This window comes from Panthera uncia, chromosome A2 (assembly GCF_023721935.1).
Source record: "Panthera uncia isolate 11264 chromosome A2, Puncia_PCG_1.0, whole genome shotgun sequence".
Lineage (NCBI taxonomy): Eukaryota > Metazoa > Chordata > Mammalia > Carnivora > Felidae > Panthera > Panthera uncia.
The window spans coordinates 116,330,555-116,346,630 of record NC_064816.1 but is presented as its reverse complement, the minus strand read 5'-3'; the positions used below and the strand labels follow the sequence as shown (position 1 = coordinate 116,346,630).

The window sequence follows — 16,076 nt, the reverse complement described above, 5'->3', positions numbered from 1 at the left end:
TCATATGCACAGATGCCGAAAAATAAAATTTGAGTGATGATTCTGGAAACTTGATCACCGTATATTTGGGCTAAGAAAAAGATGTGGTTTCTGCTCCTAGATCTTACTGATTTGTTAAGATATGTTCTAAGGCCCAGCCAGGTCCCCAAAGTATCCAAAGGGGGGGGGCCAGATCTCAGACCCTGCATGTAAGAAACTAGCTGCTATCAAACTATAACCACAGCAAAAATAAGTGAACAAATATCTTCTACAGCTGTTGCAATATACTCTGTCAAGCTGTTGATAACAGGAACCTTTGCTGCGTATGAGTATGTACTTTCCTGTTCTTCATTTGGGAAATATTTATCAAGTATATGCTCTCTGCCATATATAAGGGTCTGTATCAGGTCCGCATCAGAGACAACAAATGCATGACATGTATCCTGCCGGTCCTTCTCCCCGGACTGTCAGAGACCTTCTTCACTGACCTCAGCTCCGCCTCCCACCGAACCCCACTCAGTCTCAGAACTTGACTCAGTACGGTTGCCCAGGTTGCCACACTGATTAACTGGGTTGGTCCACAAGATGAGAGAGGACTGGAGTCATCGTGTTCTAGTTGGCGGTACAGGTTAGCATACCTCACTGTGGTTGTAATCTGCACGTGACACAGGCGATGACACGTGGCCTTCTTGTTTGGCCACATCACGCAGAAACAAATGGCCACGAAAGAGCATTTGCAATAAAATGAAATAAAATAAAATAATATATAAAATAAAATAAAATAAAAAAAAAAGAATTTGCTACGGGTGGGGCATGAGATGAGACTTTGGCAGAGGTGGTAGCAAAGCTGGGGATGGGAGTCATGTGAATTTCTTCCAGCCCGTTCTCTGGTTCTGTTCACACGTGCAGGATGCCAATGCCTGCGGCTCCAATTCCTTTGCTGTGGCTCCCCGGGCTTACAGTCCTAATCTGTGCTATTGTAACTCTTGTACTAGGCATGCTTAGTGCTATGCTCCCCACGGACACCTCAGACATCAGACACGGCGGTAACTCTGCCCGTGTTATCAGTCGCCTCTGACGAGGATCACTACGGGATGATACCAGCTTCTCCAGAGAAGCTGAGGTCCTGAGTCCAGGCTCCAGAGAGGCTGGTGCTCTGACCCTAACTTGCAGAGCCCTCTGAACAACAGGACCCAGGGATGCTTTTCCCAGCTACTCATCCAGAGTCAGGGCACCCCCTTCTCAACTCTTATCCAGATCAACCCCTGCAGCAATACCTTCACCAGGTCCCAAAGCACCCAGTGAACTCTGACAGCTAGAGCAGTCAAAGGCAGGAGCCATTTCGTAACAATGTGAGATTAAATGAGCTAGTCTTAAGGGAACAGAGTAGCTATAGTTTTCATCCTGCGTGGAAAAGGGAATGATTTCCTCTCTCTAAAAGGCTTGGGAGAACAATCTATAATGTCCTCTTTTGTTTTGTTTTGTTTTGTTTTGTTTTGTTTGGGAAAGAATGGGATAGTTGGCCAATGCATAAATATCTGTAGATTACACTAAGCCAGTTTGGACACAATAACGGATCCCAACAATAGCAGAGTCCCTACATGGCAAAAATGGTTAAAGCCTCTGGGCTTTATACCTGGTCCAACTATCCACGTTACACCCACCAGTCCAAATTCTCCCCAACCAGACTTGATCCACCATATCACTGAAGTTTTGGTAACTGCAAAGTAGCCCAACAAAGCACAAATAAAGGAAAATAGGACTCAATCATACTATGAAAAACCTTTTCACGGAAATGTTTCTATCTTCTCTGCCTTCTTGAGTTTTCACTCGAGTGATCTTTTTAGATCATAGATCTTTTTAATCTTTTCACTCTCCTCTTTAAAATAAACAGAAGCAATACGAGCGGTGAATTTCTATATGGTAAGAAACATATGTGTTGATCAACAGTTTCTTTACCTACTTAATGGGGTCACTTTTGAAGACTCCATTCAGACTTCACCTCTGTCATAAACCCTTCCTGGACTGTCCTCAAATAACACTGAAATGTCTTCTGAGACTACATGGTGTTTTGAATACACACACCTGCAACATTGATTTATTTACTCCTCTCATTCTTTTTTTTTTTTAACATTTATTTTTGAGAAAGAGAGAGAAACAGAGTGTGAGTGGGGAGGGGCAAAGAGAGAGGGAGACACAGAATCCGAAGCAGGCTCCAGGCTCTGAACTGTCAGCACAGAGCCCGATGCGGGGCTTGAACTCATGACCCATGAGACCATGACCTGAGCCGAAGTCAGACGCTCAATGGACTGAGCCCCCCAGGCGCCCCTACCCCTCTGATCTGCATACTACAGTGTCAGTTTCCGGAAGGTGAGAACTGTGACTTTTATATCAATGTGTAGTACATAACAAATGGCTTAGCAAACATGTTGAATGCATAGATACAAGGTTTGGGTACAAAACAGCACTGATGCGGTTGGCTGGATTTGGCTTATTTGTGTGCGTGTGTATGCACGTGTATGTGTGTGTGTGCTGGGGTAGGCCATTTCCCCAACACGCTCTCTCAACAGTGGAGAGAGAGTCAATTTAACAACTATAAGAAGGTTTCCTTGACAACAGTAAAAACAAACAGTAAAAACAAAATCACATAACAAGGAGTTTTTTCCAAACCTCTTGCTTCGATTTCCCGTATGCATATGTCCACCACCATGGGCCTCTGAGTGTTGTGAGCCTTTACGAGTGTTGTGAGGTCACAACAGTATACCTTCTTGATCCTCTTGAGATCAGGTTGACAGTCGTTGGGAACGTGCTTGGAACACTGTTTGTGTACGTTCAATCCACAGTCTGTAAACAAAGAAGCCACATTAGCCTTGCCTGGCCCTTTTGTAAAAGCCCGACACAAATTATATGTTACCAAAAATAAAAATGAAAACACCCAAGGGTTTGCTGTATTTTTCTGGAACGCCCATCCCATTTGGAGGTGATATTCTCTACAACATGAGTATGAAATCCACCTTTACTCACAAAACTCTTAGAGAATTCCATTTTTCTCATTTAGCCTTTCTGTTGCTGGACCATCAGAATAGAACATTTCGCTGAGATTGTTTGGTTTTGGTGATTAGCTAGGTTGTTTGTGTGTGTGTGTGTGTGTGTGTGTGTGTGGTTTTTGGTTTTTTTTTTTTTTTTTTTTTTCTTTTTTGGGGCTGGAACCTTTGGGTCCATGTGTGGACTTCTGGGTTTGAATTCCCAGAGCTCGTCTTGGCTCATAAAGGGCACCTAGGACTTGTGCTAGGTTGTTTTCCTAAAGTTCTGGATGCTCCTTTTGTGGAAGACATGATTACTCTCTCTGAAGGAATCTCTGATCTTTGGTCTGTGGACCCATGGCCATTGGCAACTTCTCCCCCTTTCCTGGAGAGTTGCCCATAGCTTTTAGTACCTTCCCCTTCTTGGGAGTTTGGGTAGGCCATTTTTCTTTCTACTTACCTTATTTTGACATCTGTGAGTAGAAATAATGTCTAACTAGATACCGGTGGGAGTACTTGAGAGTTTACAATTTAGAACAATGCCATGTAATGTGATGATTAGAGTAATTATTTATAAAGCTCATATCAAGATCCAAAGCTGAAAAGGTACTTTTAAGTTCAACGAACACATTAAAAGCTTTGTTAGCAGTTGGTATCCACTGACAGAATTTCTCTAACAAGACACAGTCTACATTCTGTAAAATAAAAATCTAACGCTGAAGTTGTTCAAAGTTGATGTGCTTTGTGTCTAGTCAAAGCACATATATGTTATACACATACATAATAATGAATGTTATAATCAGCTGTTTAACAACAAAAAAAGCACTTAACCACACCAAGGATTTGAGAAAATCTGAACTTTGAATGATTTTTGAAAAGCATTACATGATTTTCATGTAATTTTTAGGCTGAGTTCTATCTACATTCCTTCCAAAGGAAAAAAAAAAAAACAGTTCTTAATCAGCTTTATCAGCATGAGAAATTCATCAAAGCTCAAGTAAACTTCAATAATATTTTGACAGATCTATTTAGTTGGATGTAAATTTGAGCAAATGGAACCAAACAGAATTGGTTTGTTTTCTTGTTTGGCTCCCCTTCTATAAAATAAGGACGATAATAGCACCTACTCCTAGGATTATCATTAGAAGCACCTAAATTAATCTGTGTAAACTCTAAAGTGTGGTGAACACTACATGTGAATTAAATAAAAGAAATGGCAAGTGTTAGAGAAAATACAAGGCTACCTGGCCAGCTCTTATTATTTCACTTAGTAAGTTTTGCTCTGTTCTTATAAATTTCATCGAAAACAATGTCCAGGGGCACCTGGGTGGCTCGGTCGGTTAAGCGTCTGACTTTGGCTCAGGTCATGATCTCACGGTCTGTGAGTTCGAGCCCCGCGTCGGGCTCTGTGGTGACAGCTCGGAGCCTGGAGCCTGTTTCGGATTCTTTGTCTCCCTCTCTCTCTCTGCCCCTCCCCTGTTCATGCTCTGCCTCTATCTGTCTCAAAAATAAATAAACATTAAAAAAAAATTTAAAAAAAAAGAAAACAATGTCCAAACATTGTGATAAAATATACGTAACATAAATTCACCATTTAACCATTTCTAAGTGTACAGTTTAGGGGCATTAAGTACCTTCACACTGTGTGCAGCTGTCACCACTCCCCATCTCCAGAACTTCTGTCTTCCAAAACTAAAGCTCTGCACTCATGAAACACTAACTCTCAGACCCTCCTCCACCTGGCCCCTGGCACCACATTCTATTTCTATGAATTTGACTATCTTTTTTTTTCAAGTTTATTTTATTTATTTTGAGAGGCGGGGTGGAGGGACAGAAAGAGAGAGAGCGAGTCCCAAGAAATCTCTGCTCTGTTAACATGATGTCCGACGAGGGGCTCAATCCCACAAACTGTGAGATCATGACCCGAGCTGAAATCCACAGTCGGATGCTTAACTGACTGAGCCACTGAGGTGCCCCTGAATTTGACTACTGTTGATGTCCCATATAAGTGGAATCCTTAGCATTTGTCCTTTTGTGACTGGCTTCTTTCACTTAGCATGATGTCCTTCAGGTTTATTAATATTACAGGATAAGACAGGAGTCCCTTCCTTTTTTAAGGCTGGATACTATCCCATTGTCACCACGTTTGGTTTATCTTTTGATGGACATTTGGGTTGCTTCTACCTTTTGGCTATTGTAAATAGTGCTCTTATAAAAACAGGTGTACAAATATCTGTTTGAATGCTTGCTTTCAGTTCTGTGGGGTATAGACCCAGACAGGGAATTGCTGGATTACATGATAATCCTATGTGTAATTTCCTTATCAACCTCTTTTTAAGATCTGAAGCAACAGTGTGTTTCTGTAGAGTTAAATCGGAGATTTTATTAAAATTAAGATGTTTTATAACATATAAAAATATTCAGTATTTGCAAATGACTACAATTCCAGATGCTATAAATAAGGTCTAGTTCATTTAAAAAACGTTTAAAACATGTAAAATACAGAGAGTTGAGAGGCAGTGATGGCTATTCCTAACCTTTAATGAGCAGTTTTGAGTTTTCCTGCAGCTCAGTGGAAATACGAGGCCAAACAGTGGCCATTGGAGAATATTAACCTTTTAACCTCAGAATATGTTTTATTAAAAAAAAAAGAACAGAAAAAAAAATGCTTTTATCCCAGAGAAAGTTGCAATTCACAGCTACTCCAAATTCCAGAGTTGTGTTCTTGTAATACTTACTGACTTTGGACGGATTTTGCTGCTCAAATTGGATAATACCAGCAATTAGGATATTTCTGGTAGGTATAATCTGGACAGCCTGAATTGATGACCACTGAGTAATTTAGATATTCCACCACTTTGCTCAGTGGTTGAGCCGTGAGATGCTCTGTAACTCCCAGTAAGACTTTTGTATGAAGTGGGGTATCTGGAACGTTCCTGGAGAGGCTGCGTCTGAGCCTGTTTGCCGCTTGCATGGATCTCTGATGGGGGCAGGTAGCGTTAAACCACTTACACAAACACCACCTGAACCATCCAGGTACACTACCACTGATTGTTGTATCTACACAGTAGAAGCAAAGGAGAGAAAGGATGGAAGTTCCCACAGTCCTGTGAACCAAAATGGGCAGGATGGCGAAGTACAGTGTCATTAGCATATGTTATTTTAAATGCCCCATAAGAATTATTTTTAAAACTCATGCCCTAGCAAGGGAAGAAATCAGTCATGGTGTTGGTAAACCCAATCAGAATACCACAAGAGGCTATTCTCACTCCTGGCAGAACTGCTTGCCAGAAAAAGTGTGGCGAGACGAATTAGGAGACCCACTTACACATTACTTTGGCAATTCTTTGCTCTTTTGTTAGCCGTATTGTAGTAAGACTTGCTATACGCTAGCTACGTGTCAGTACTGGGCGTGTGTGTCCAGTTCTAGGTGGAAAAATACCGAGGATTTCAGAGTGCTTTGAACATACGTGCCGTCCAATCAAGCTCTTTAGTCGCACTGCTAATCTGATAACAGAATGGGTTCCGGAGCTGAATCCATTTTCCGCCACTTCCTATGTGGCCGAGAGCAATTAACACATATACCTCTAAGCCTCGGTGTCTTTATCTATTCAATGGGGAGAATAATTGCAACTCCTTATGGTCTTTTGGTGACGCTGCGTGGCATGATCAGCAGAAAGTGCTTAGCTCAATGCCTGGTAAGTGGTAAATGTTTACACTAGTATTTCTATTTTTATGCCCTGCCTTTTGTAGCAAAGTGCGGATGGGAAGGAAATGTGGTTTTTCTACCTTGCAATTCCATTGGAATTGGACTACTTAAGGGCTACTGCTTATTTTGGGTGGCAGGTAGGTGCATAAGAAAATGGACTTGCTTGGATCTTTTTCTTTTCTTACACAAACATGAGATGTTCCTTCTCATTCCAGCAGACACCTAGAACAGTCTCTCCATTAAGCAGAGAGATGCCTTGAACCTTCCAGAAAGCTAGACTTTTGAGCTCACCGGAGTCTGTTTCCCAACTCTGGAGAAACGATCTCCAGCTCAACATCACGACCCTTTATATACATGGGAAAGGATGAAGGACGTTCCCTGTTTACCTGAGCACCGAACCCCTTGGGCGATGAGCCCCCACATGAAGTTGGCACAGTATTCACACCAGTGCGGGCCTCGGAACGTGTGGACCTGTGATCCCAAAAGAAGAAAAATGTCAGGACATTGAGTTATTTGAAGGCAGGTGGCCTCAGACGTGACACACGTGGACGACGTCCAGAAACGACGACCTCGGTGGGAGTGAGCTTCCCTAACTGGGCCTTTTCTTTCCAGTGAGGCAGAGTTACAAACGGACTGGAGAAAACAGATATGCTTCGGTCTTTGAAAATCCTCTATGACCCACCATGCCCTAGGCCAGAGTCAGAAAGGAATGTACAGCACCAGTAAGATTATAGGGCCGTGCCATCAGCTAAGGAACGACACGCTCACCACCCCTAACAAGGCACCGCGCGGACAAACCCAAGATAGCCCGGGGCCAGTCGCTGTAACCTGCATTTAGCTCAGCAAGTTCTGGAAGGCAGAACTCAATTACTGTGTCCTTTTGACCAAAGTTGCTCCATCTGTAGAATATCCAGGCAGGTATAAATAAGACATGATTATGGGAAGATTAAAAGCTTCGAAGTCTTTGAGCCACTTCCCCCTCAAAAAAAAAAAAACCCACAAACACACACACACACAAAAACAAACAACCCCCCAAACCAGGCATTAAAAAGAGAGGAGTGGCTGAACATGAAGGTTACCAGTAGGGTCTGGGTCTATAGAATTGCCTTCCCCAGAGACAGGGTCTGGATTCAGCATGGCCAGGTGTGGCCTACAGGTGTGCAAACCGAAAGCCCTTTCTGATTGGCCAAGGCACAAGTCTTCTTGGTTAGCACCCCAGACAGTTAAATATTTTGAATATGATGAAGTATATTTTGAATATGATGAAGGATGGTTTTATCTTTATTTATTCAGGTACAGGTCCTCTTGCGACTAGACCGTGTGTGAAGTCTCGATTTAAAACAAAAACAAAACAAAAATACTTGTCCTCTAACACCAGTGAACTTCAAGACACAGAACCAGGAGATTCCTTGAAAGCAGACGTGGCCATGGTAAGCCAAAACCCACCACAGGCAGTCTACTTGGAGACATACAAACCTACTTTTACAAAATTAAAATATTAGGAGACATTGCAAAGGACTTTCCGAGTTGTAAGCTTCCATCGACAAATAAAAGAAATGCAGATGATATTATTCCTTTAGCAGACTGGGAGGCCAGTATGCTATTTTTATTTAATACGAAAAGATAGGAGGATGAGAACTATGGATACCGTTTGGGAAGATGCTCATCAGAGCCCTACTTAAAAAAAAAAAAAAAAAAAAAAAGAAGAAGAAGAAACATCAGGGGCTCCTGGATGGCTTGGTCAGTAGAACATGCACCTCTTGATCTCAGAGTCATGAGTTTGAGCCCCATGTTGAATGCAGGGTTTATTTAAAATTAAAATTGAAATTGAAAAAAAGCATCACTTTAAGATCTTTATTTATTTATCTATGCCAGTAACTGGGTATATATAACATGGCAAACAAAATAGATCTGGTTCCGTTCTACTGGAACTCACAGATTTGTAAAGGCCGAGAGAGTGCACACAAGTTAAAAAAAAAAAAATTTAAAAAAGAACAATTTACGACCATGGTTTCTATGCAACAAAGCTAAGTTATAATAGTCTTTTGGTATTTTAGTTTATCACTTGCAAACTGCCCAGTATACTATTTCTGCTTTGAAAAAACAATGGAAAAAAAAAAAAAAAACACCTCTCGGAATTGTTTTTACTAAAAATGGGTAAATGTGCTGTAAGAAAACAACGCTAAGATATGACAAGGCCTCCTTGTAGGAATGCAGAGAATCTATCCCAGGGAGTGCTTGTCTTCTCGCAGAGCCAGAATGCCACGGTTCATTCAGAGGCTCGCTCAGATTCAACGTGGTGCTAACAGAATCCCTCAGTAAGGGGGGTCAACCCTATTGGTAGTTGAGCATTTTCTAAATTTAGCAATCCAAGGATTCTTCATAATTTACTAGAAAGACTCTAAAGGGACGTTGTGGTTAATAACGGCAACAAAGTTAGTCGGCTGTTCATATACTGTTGCAATTGCCAGATCAACAGAATAAACTGTGTGGAAAGGACTATAAAAGAAAAAGGAAGGTTGTGACTAGAGAGACTTAAGAGGGGCCCCAGGGTTATCCACAGTGGTGGGGAAGGCTGCTCTTTGAAAGGTGACCTCGCGCTGCTTGAAAGAGGGGAAGAGCCGGTCTGGTGGGGGCAGGGTTGGAGAACATTCCAGGCAGAAGGAAGCTAGGAGGCCCTGCAAGAGAAAGAGCTTGCTGTGACTGAGGACTAAAGGCCCGGGTAGCCAGAACACCAGAGCGAGGGAGAGAACTCGGATGACGCCGAAGGTAGGAAAGGGCCTTAAAGGTTTTAGTAACGGGTATAGATTTTCTTTTAATCTAGGTCCAATACGAAGCTCTTCAAGGACTTTAAGTAGGAAGATGATTTTTTAAGAAAAAAGATGTTCTGACCACCATCTTGAAAACGGATGGGAGAACATTTGTAGTGAAAGAGATTCAGAAACCAGGTAGTAGTTTCTTCAAGTTGAGAAATGGTCGAGGCCAAGATCAGGGTACTGAAGGTGGAGATGGGAAGTGGATGGATTGGAGATATATTTCAAAGACAGAATTCATAAGACTTAATAATAGAATAAACATGGCTCTTGGAGGAAAAGAGGAGTGGAGAATGACTCCTAGATTCTAGCTTTAGAAACCAGGTGGATGGTGATGACCTTTGCTGAGATAAGGAAGACCCCCTTTTGGGGGAGAAATTCAAGAACTGAGCTCTGGACAATTTAAGTTCAAAGGCGAGCAGGAGCCTTTGAATTCCTGAGAGCAGGAATTCACACATAATTCAATAGCTCAGAGGAGTAAGGGCTGGAGGTGTACATTTGGCTCACCCCTGACAAATGAATGGTAATTAAAATTGTGTAAATCGGGGCGCCTGGGTGGCTCAGTCGGTTAAGCAGCCGACTTCAGCTCAGGTCATGATCTCGCGGTCCGTGGGTTCGAGCCCCGCGTTGGGCTCTGTGCTGACGGCTCAGAGCCTGGAGCCTATTTCGGATTCTGTGTCTCCCTCTCTCTGACCCTCCCCCGTTCATGCTCTGTCTCTCTCTGTCTCAAAAATAAATAAACGTTAAAAAATTTTTTTTTTAAATAAATAAATAAAAAAAATTGTGTAAATGGACAGAAACTATTAGGGATGGAGAGCAGAAAGTGAAGAAAATAGAGCTCAACCCAAGCCCTCTGTGCTCCAACACTCAGAACCAAGAGAGTCAAGTGCTTCAAAAGCCAAAGGGTGAACAGTATTTTAGGGAAGGAGTGGTCAACCGTGTTCAATGCTGGGAAGACTTCCAGTTAGATGAGGACTCAACACTGATTCAGACACACGAAGTTACTAGTAACCTCGGTGAGAGCAGTCTCATTGCATCGGTGAGGGCAAAGGTTACACTCAAGTGACACGAAGAATAAATGGGAGGTATGGAAGTGGAGAAATGTGTAGGCAAATTTGTCCGGAAATTTGGCTATGATGTCTAGCAGAGCAACGAAATAGCTCCAGGGACCCCAGGGAGATTTGGGTCAAGGAGAATTTTTTTTTTTTTTTTTTAAGTAAAAAATGGGAGACATTAGGGCATGGTCACTTGCTGACGGGATTGATTCAATAGGTACAAGAGGCTGGAAATGTAGAGCAGAGGGAGTGAGGGAAGGATGATCTTGAAAAGCTGAGAGATGTTGAGGTTTAGGTCATACATGGAAGCAATATTCAAAAAGAGCAAGAGTTGAGGTTTTTCTAGGATCAGTAAAAGCACAACATCTTCAGATTCAGAAAAGCTAACTGAGTCTCAAACATGGTAAATTAAAAAGATAATATAACCTATATAGATTTTAAAGAAACTGCAGAATACCAAAGAACAATCAAAATCCTAAAAACAAAACAAAACAAAAACACACAAAAACCCAGTTATTTTTGCCAAAGGACAGCAATTATGATGAAAACAGTTCTGTTCAGCACAAAGAAGCTAGAAGGTCATGGAAAAATTTCATCAAAGAGCTCAGAGAAAATTACTGCCAACCTAACTTCTGTACTCCAGAGTGGGGATAAAATAAAAGTATTTTCCAGACAAATGCCAAGGCTGTTCACTCACAGATCCTTACTCAGAGAAATACTAGGGGGTATATACGTCTGCAGGAAGCATACTGAACCTAGTGGCAAGAACAGGATTCCAGAAGCCATGGTGAGCAAGGGGTCAATCTAATCAAGCTCTATCTGCATAAAACAATAACAAGATGACTAATTTCAGGGCACTGAAAAACAGAATGAAAAAATGGCATGGAAGATAGAAGGGGCTTTAAAAAGTCAAAGCATTCTATGGTTCTCATCATTTGGGATATGTACGTAGAGCTACTCATTAACTAAGTAAGGAAGATTTTAAGTTAATTACACATGTATTAGATTTTAGAGTATACACAAAAAGGGTGGAATGGAATCTATAAAATGCCTAAGGGAAAATGAAATAAAGATTTGATTAATCCAATGAAAAGCAAGAAAGAAGAAAACAAAGCAATAAAAAAAGCACAGTAAATGGGGTGTGTGTGAAAAATCCTTATTTATCTCTAATCACAACAAATATGGCTCTAACACCAAATAAAAGCCCGAAATTTGCAGATATTCAAAAAGCCTTTGCAAGAAACACACTCAGAACATACTGTAATGGAAATGTTGAGAGTAAAGGGATAGAAAAAACATGCCTAGCAAATGCTAGCCAACAGAAATCCCAAACAAATGTCCTGATATAAAATTTATACTTTTTTTATTAGTGATAAAGATGGTCATTATATAATGATTAGAGATTTAATTTTACCCTAAAGATATACTATAATAATCCTGAGCTATTATGCACATGACAACATGGTCTCAAAAAATATAAAGTAAAAGTGGAAAGAAACCAAAGACAGATTGACAAACCCATAATCATAATGATTTTTAACATCTATTCACAGAAATTAATAGATCAAATAGGTTAAGTTAACATACTGGATACAAAAGGGACCTCATATCCAATAATTTATAGAATATGTACTGTTTAAAAAAATGCAAGAAATGTGTACACAAACTGACCACAAAGCAAGCCTCAACCTACAGAAAAGAACTGACCCAATACAGGCCATATTCTGACTATAATTCAATAAAATCAAAGATCAATAATAGCCAAACCCCAGTATATTTGGAAATTTAAAATAATTCTAAAAAATTAGCAAAGAAAAAATCTTAATGGAAATTACCAAATATTTGGAATTGAAGACACAGAATTTGAGGCAGGCTCCAGACTCTGAGCTGTGAGCACAGAGCCTGACACAGGGCTGGACCCATGAACCACAAGGTAATGACCTGAGCCGAAGTCGGACATTTAACCCAATGAGCCACCCAGGTGCCCGTCAAAGGTGATTTTCAAAAGGATTTATAAAATAGGCAAACTTTGGGCAAGACTGGTCAAGAAGAAAAACACAAGTGCTAAAGAGAACATAAATGCAAATGCAGTAAAGATACTAAATATAAATCTTGAGAATACTAGCTTTATACTAAAAACATTAAAAGTTTTGTGACATTGATAATTTTCTTTTTTGATGTGGATACTTTTTTTTAATGCTTGTTTATTTATTTTGAGAGAGAGAGACAGAAAGCGTGAGTACAAGCTGGGGAGGGGCAGAGAGAGAGAATCCCCAGCAGGCTCCACACTGTCAGTGCAGAGCCCCACATGAAGCTTGGACTCACGAACCATAAGATCACAACCGAAGCCAAATCAAGAGTCAATGTCCAACTGACTGAGCCACCCAGATACCCCTGACATGGATAATTTTTGTAAAGAGTGTAAATTATCAAAAATTACCCAAACTAATATGGAAAACCCAAATTCAATTATATCCATTAAGTAATTGAATCTGTAGTAAAGCATCTACCCTCAAATAGTTAATGAACCCAAATGATTTTATTTTAATTTTTTTTTAATGTCTATTTATTTTTGAGGCAGAGAGAGACAGAGCATGAGTGGAGGAGGGTAGAGAGAGAGGGAGACACAGAATCCGAAGCGGGCTCCAGGCTCTGAGCTGCCAGCACAGAGCCCGATGCGGGGCTCGAACTTACAAGCTGTGAGATCACTACCTGAGCTGAATTCAGACACCTAACCGACTGAGCCGCCCAGGTGCCCCCCTAATGATTTTCTTAAGTTTTATCAATTATTTAACAAATACATCATCTCTAACTAACATAGACCATTCCAGATTGGAGGAGAAAAAAAAAGAAGAAAAGGTCCAGCATTTGCTTTATGAGCTAATACAATCTTGACTCAAATACTATACCAGACCATGAAAGTAAAATTATAGGTCAATTTCAATTATGACCATAAATGTAAAAATCCTTAAAAAAAAGATCTTACTGAATGTAGTGTTATATTTAAAAAAAATGTCATATCAAGGGGGTATTATTTCAGGGATTTAAAGTAGATAACACATCACTAGAATTCACCACAATAACAAGAGAGAGAAACCACATAATCATTTCAAAAATTAGAATACAACAATCAATAAAATTCAACATCCATTCACAACAATAGCACTTCGCATACTAGGAATAGAGGGAACTCTCCTAAAAATAGTTGATTAAAGGTATCTCTGACACACGCATAATGGTCATCACATTTAGAGATGAAATATTAGAATAATTTCCTTCAAAGTCAGCAAAAAGGGCGGTCTATGAATGCTTCTCTTGGGCATTATCCTGAAGAATTTAGCCAGCATAATAAAGTAAGACAAAGAAATATATAACTGAAAGAAGAAACAGGCCATCAAGTTTCCTTAATATAAGAGCAACATAAAGAAATCAGAAGCATTACTATGCATAAATAATACCTCATTTTATTGAACAATAAAATTAAGGACTCCATTTACAACAAAATCTAAAATAGTTAGCAAATAACTAAAGACATTAACGACATAAATAAGAAGAGAGATAGTCTATATTCTTGCACAGCAATACTCAGTGTGATAAATATGTCAGTTCTCCTCCAAAAGTCTATAAATCCAATATAATTTCAGTCAAAATCTCCATGGTACTTTTCACCAAACGTGACAAGATGGTCCTAAAATTCATAAGAATAAAGTCGAAAAGGCTAGCCACAATAATTTTGTTTTTATTTTTTTTTTAATGTTTATCTTTGAGAGAGAGAGAGAGAGAGAGAGCGAGCGAGTGAGCGCCTGAGTGGAGGAGGGCCAGACAGAGAGGGAGACACAGAATCCGAAGCAGGCTCCAGGCTCTGAGCCATCAGCACAGAGCCCGACGCGGGGCTCGAACTCACGGACCCTGAGATCATGACCTGAGCCGAAGTCGGACGCTTAACCGACTGAGCCACCCAGGCGCCCCTAGCCACAATGATTTTGAATAAGTAAAAGAATGTAGGAAAATACCTCTGGCCATACACCAAGACTTCTACAGTAACAAAAAAGTAAAACACTGCAGGATGGGCCACCAGACCAGTAGCATAGAGCAGAAAGGGCAGACACTAAGTCACACATCCATGGAAAACTGGTGTATCTCAGAAGTGGCTTTACAAATTAGTGGGAAAAGGAGGTCAGAGAGATGAATTATTTCCTATGTCATCCACCTGTCCACCCACTCATCATTCACTCGTGTATCTCAGACTTACATGCCGACTGCTTACTTTGAACCTGGCACTGTACTAGTCTTTGGAGATACAAAGTCTGATGGATCAGAGGAGGAAAGACCTCCCTGTGCTCAAAGATCTCATCTGTAAGAATAAATAGGCAACATAAATAATGATCCTATGGCAGTATAACAGAGATTACAATAGATTCTTCCTGAGAAGTCTGGGGGAGAAATGATACTTGAACGGAGTTTTCAAGGATGGATAAGACTTCACCAGACTGGGAAAGACGGAATCTAGTGGGGAAGTTGTGTGGACTGGGGTGGCAGATGGCTTAGGGAGGACATTCTAAGAATAGGAAACAGCATCGCCAGAGGCCAGTGAGGGTGGGCTTGGTTTTTGAAAGGTCATGCAAAAAAGGGGTGACAATTTTTTTTTCTGGAATATCTCCAGTGGGTAAGAAATTGCGTGGGAAATATCTCCATACCTTGGGGTAAAAATGAAGACACAATGTCTAAAAAAATAAAGACAATAGAATATTTAGAAATTAGGAGACTAGCTATAATTATATATATATATATATATATATATATACACATACACATATATATATATAATTTTATATGTATAATTTTATATAAATTTGTCTGTTTACTTTACACAGACAAAATAGAAACCAGCCTAATGAATGCTTCAGGAAAATACAGGATATTCCAGCCATAGATTTTCTAAAATTTCACTTTTTAGCAATATTAAAAAAAATGATGCATATCAAAATTGCATTTAATGCTTATTGGCCCTGCCCATATTTACCAACATCCTTTCCCATCAGTACATCCCCACCGCCTTTGATCTCATTTCTTCAGCCAAACAAATGCAGACAGACATTTTTTGAATAGCAAAAAACTTCTGTGTCCCCACAAATGCACATTCCCACAGAAATAAAACAAAATGGGGACAGAGGGGAACGTAAAGTTAGTTAAACATTATTTTAGGCCCACTGCCTAATTTCCTCTTTGTGATGGGCCACTGTTTATTTTCATGGCTGATCTATTGTTCAATTTTCTTTTGGGTCCGCAAGGGCAATCTCTAAACAGTAGACTAGATGTAAGGCTGAGGTCACTCTCTGAACGCATTCTGTTTAGGGTTGAGTTATGATGGCTACTCTCCCAACGAAATACCCCGTATCTTGAAAAATCACTGATCAGCTTTTTCCATTCTGTGAAGTTTATTGATTTTCAAGAATATCTTTTCAGAAAAAAGGACATTTTGCCAACTTTAAGGCAG

At 40.3% G+C, this 16,076-nt stretch overlaps 1 protein-coding gene across 2 annotated transcripts in view; it reads right to left on the bottom strand.

Moving 5' to 3' along the window:
* CHN2 (chimerin 2) overlaps window positions 1-16,076 on the bottom strand; it is a 302,150-nt gene that overhangs the window by 8,201 nt on the left and 277,873 nt on the right. For both annotated transcript variants that reach the window (XM_049642938.1, XM_049642939.1), the window contains 2 exons: window positions 7,098-7,182; window positions 2,650-2,823 (listed from right to left, as the gene is read on the bottom strand). In XM_049642938.1, the coding sequence (XP_049498895.1) occupies window positions 2,650-2,823; window positions 7,098-7,182 (259 nt within the window). The remainder of the gene's footprint in view (window positions 1-2,649; window positions 2,824-7,097; window positions 7,183-16,076) is intronic.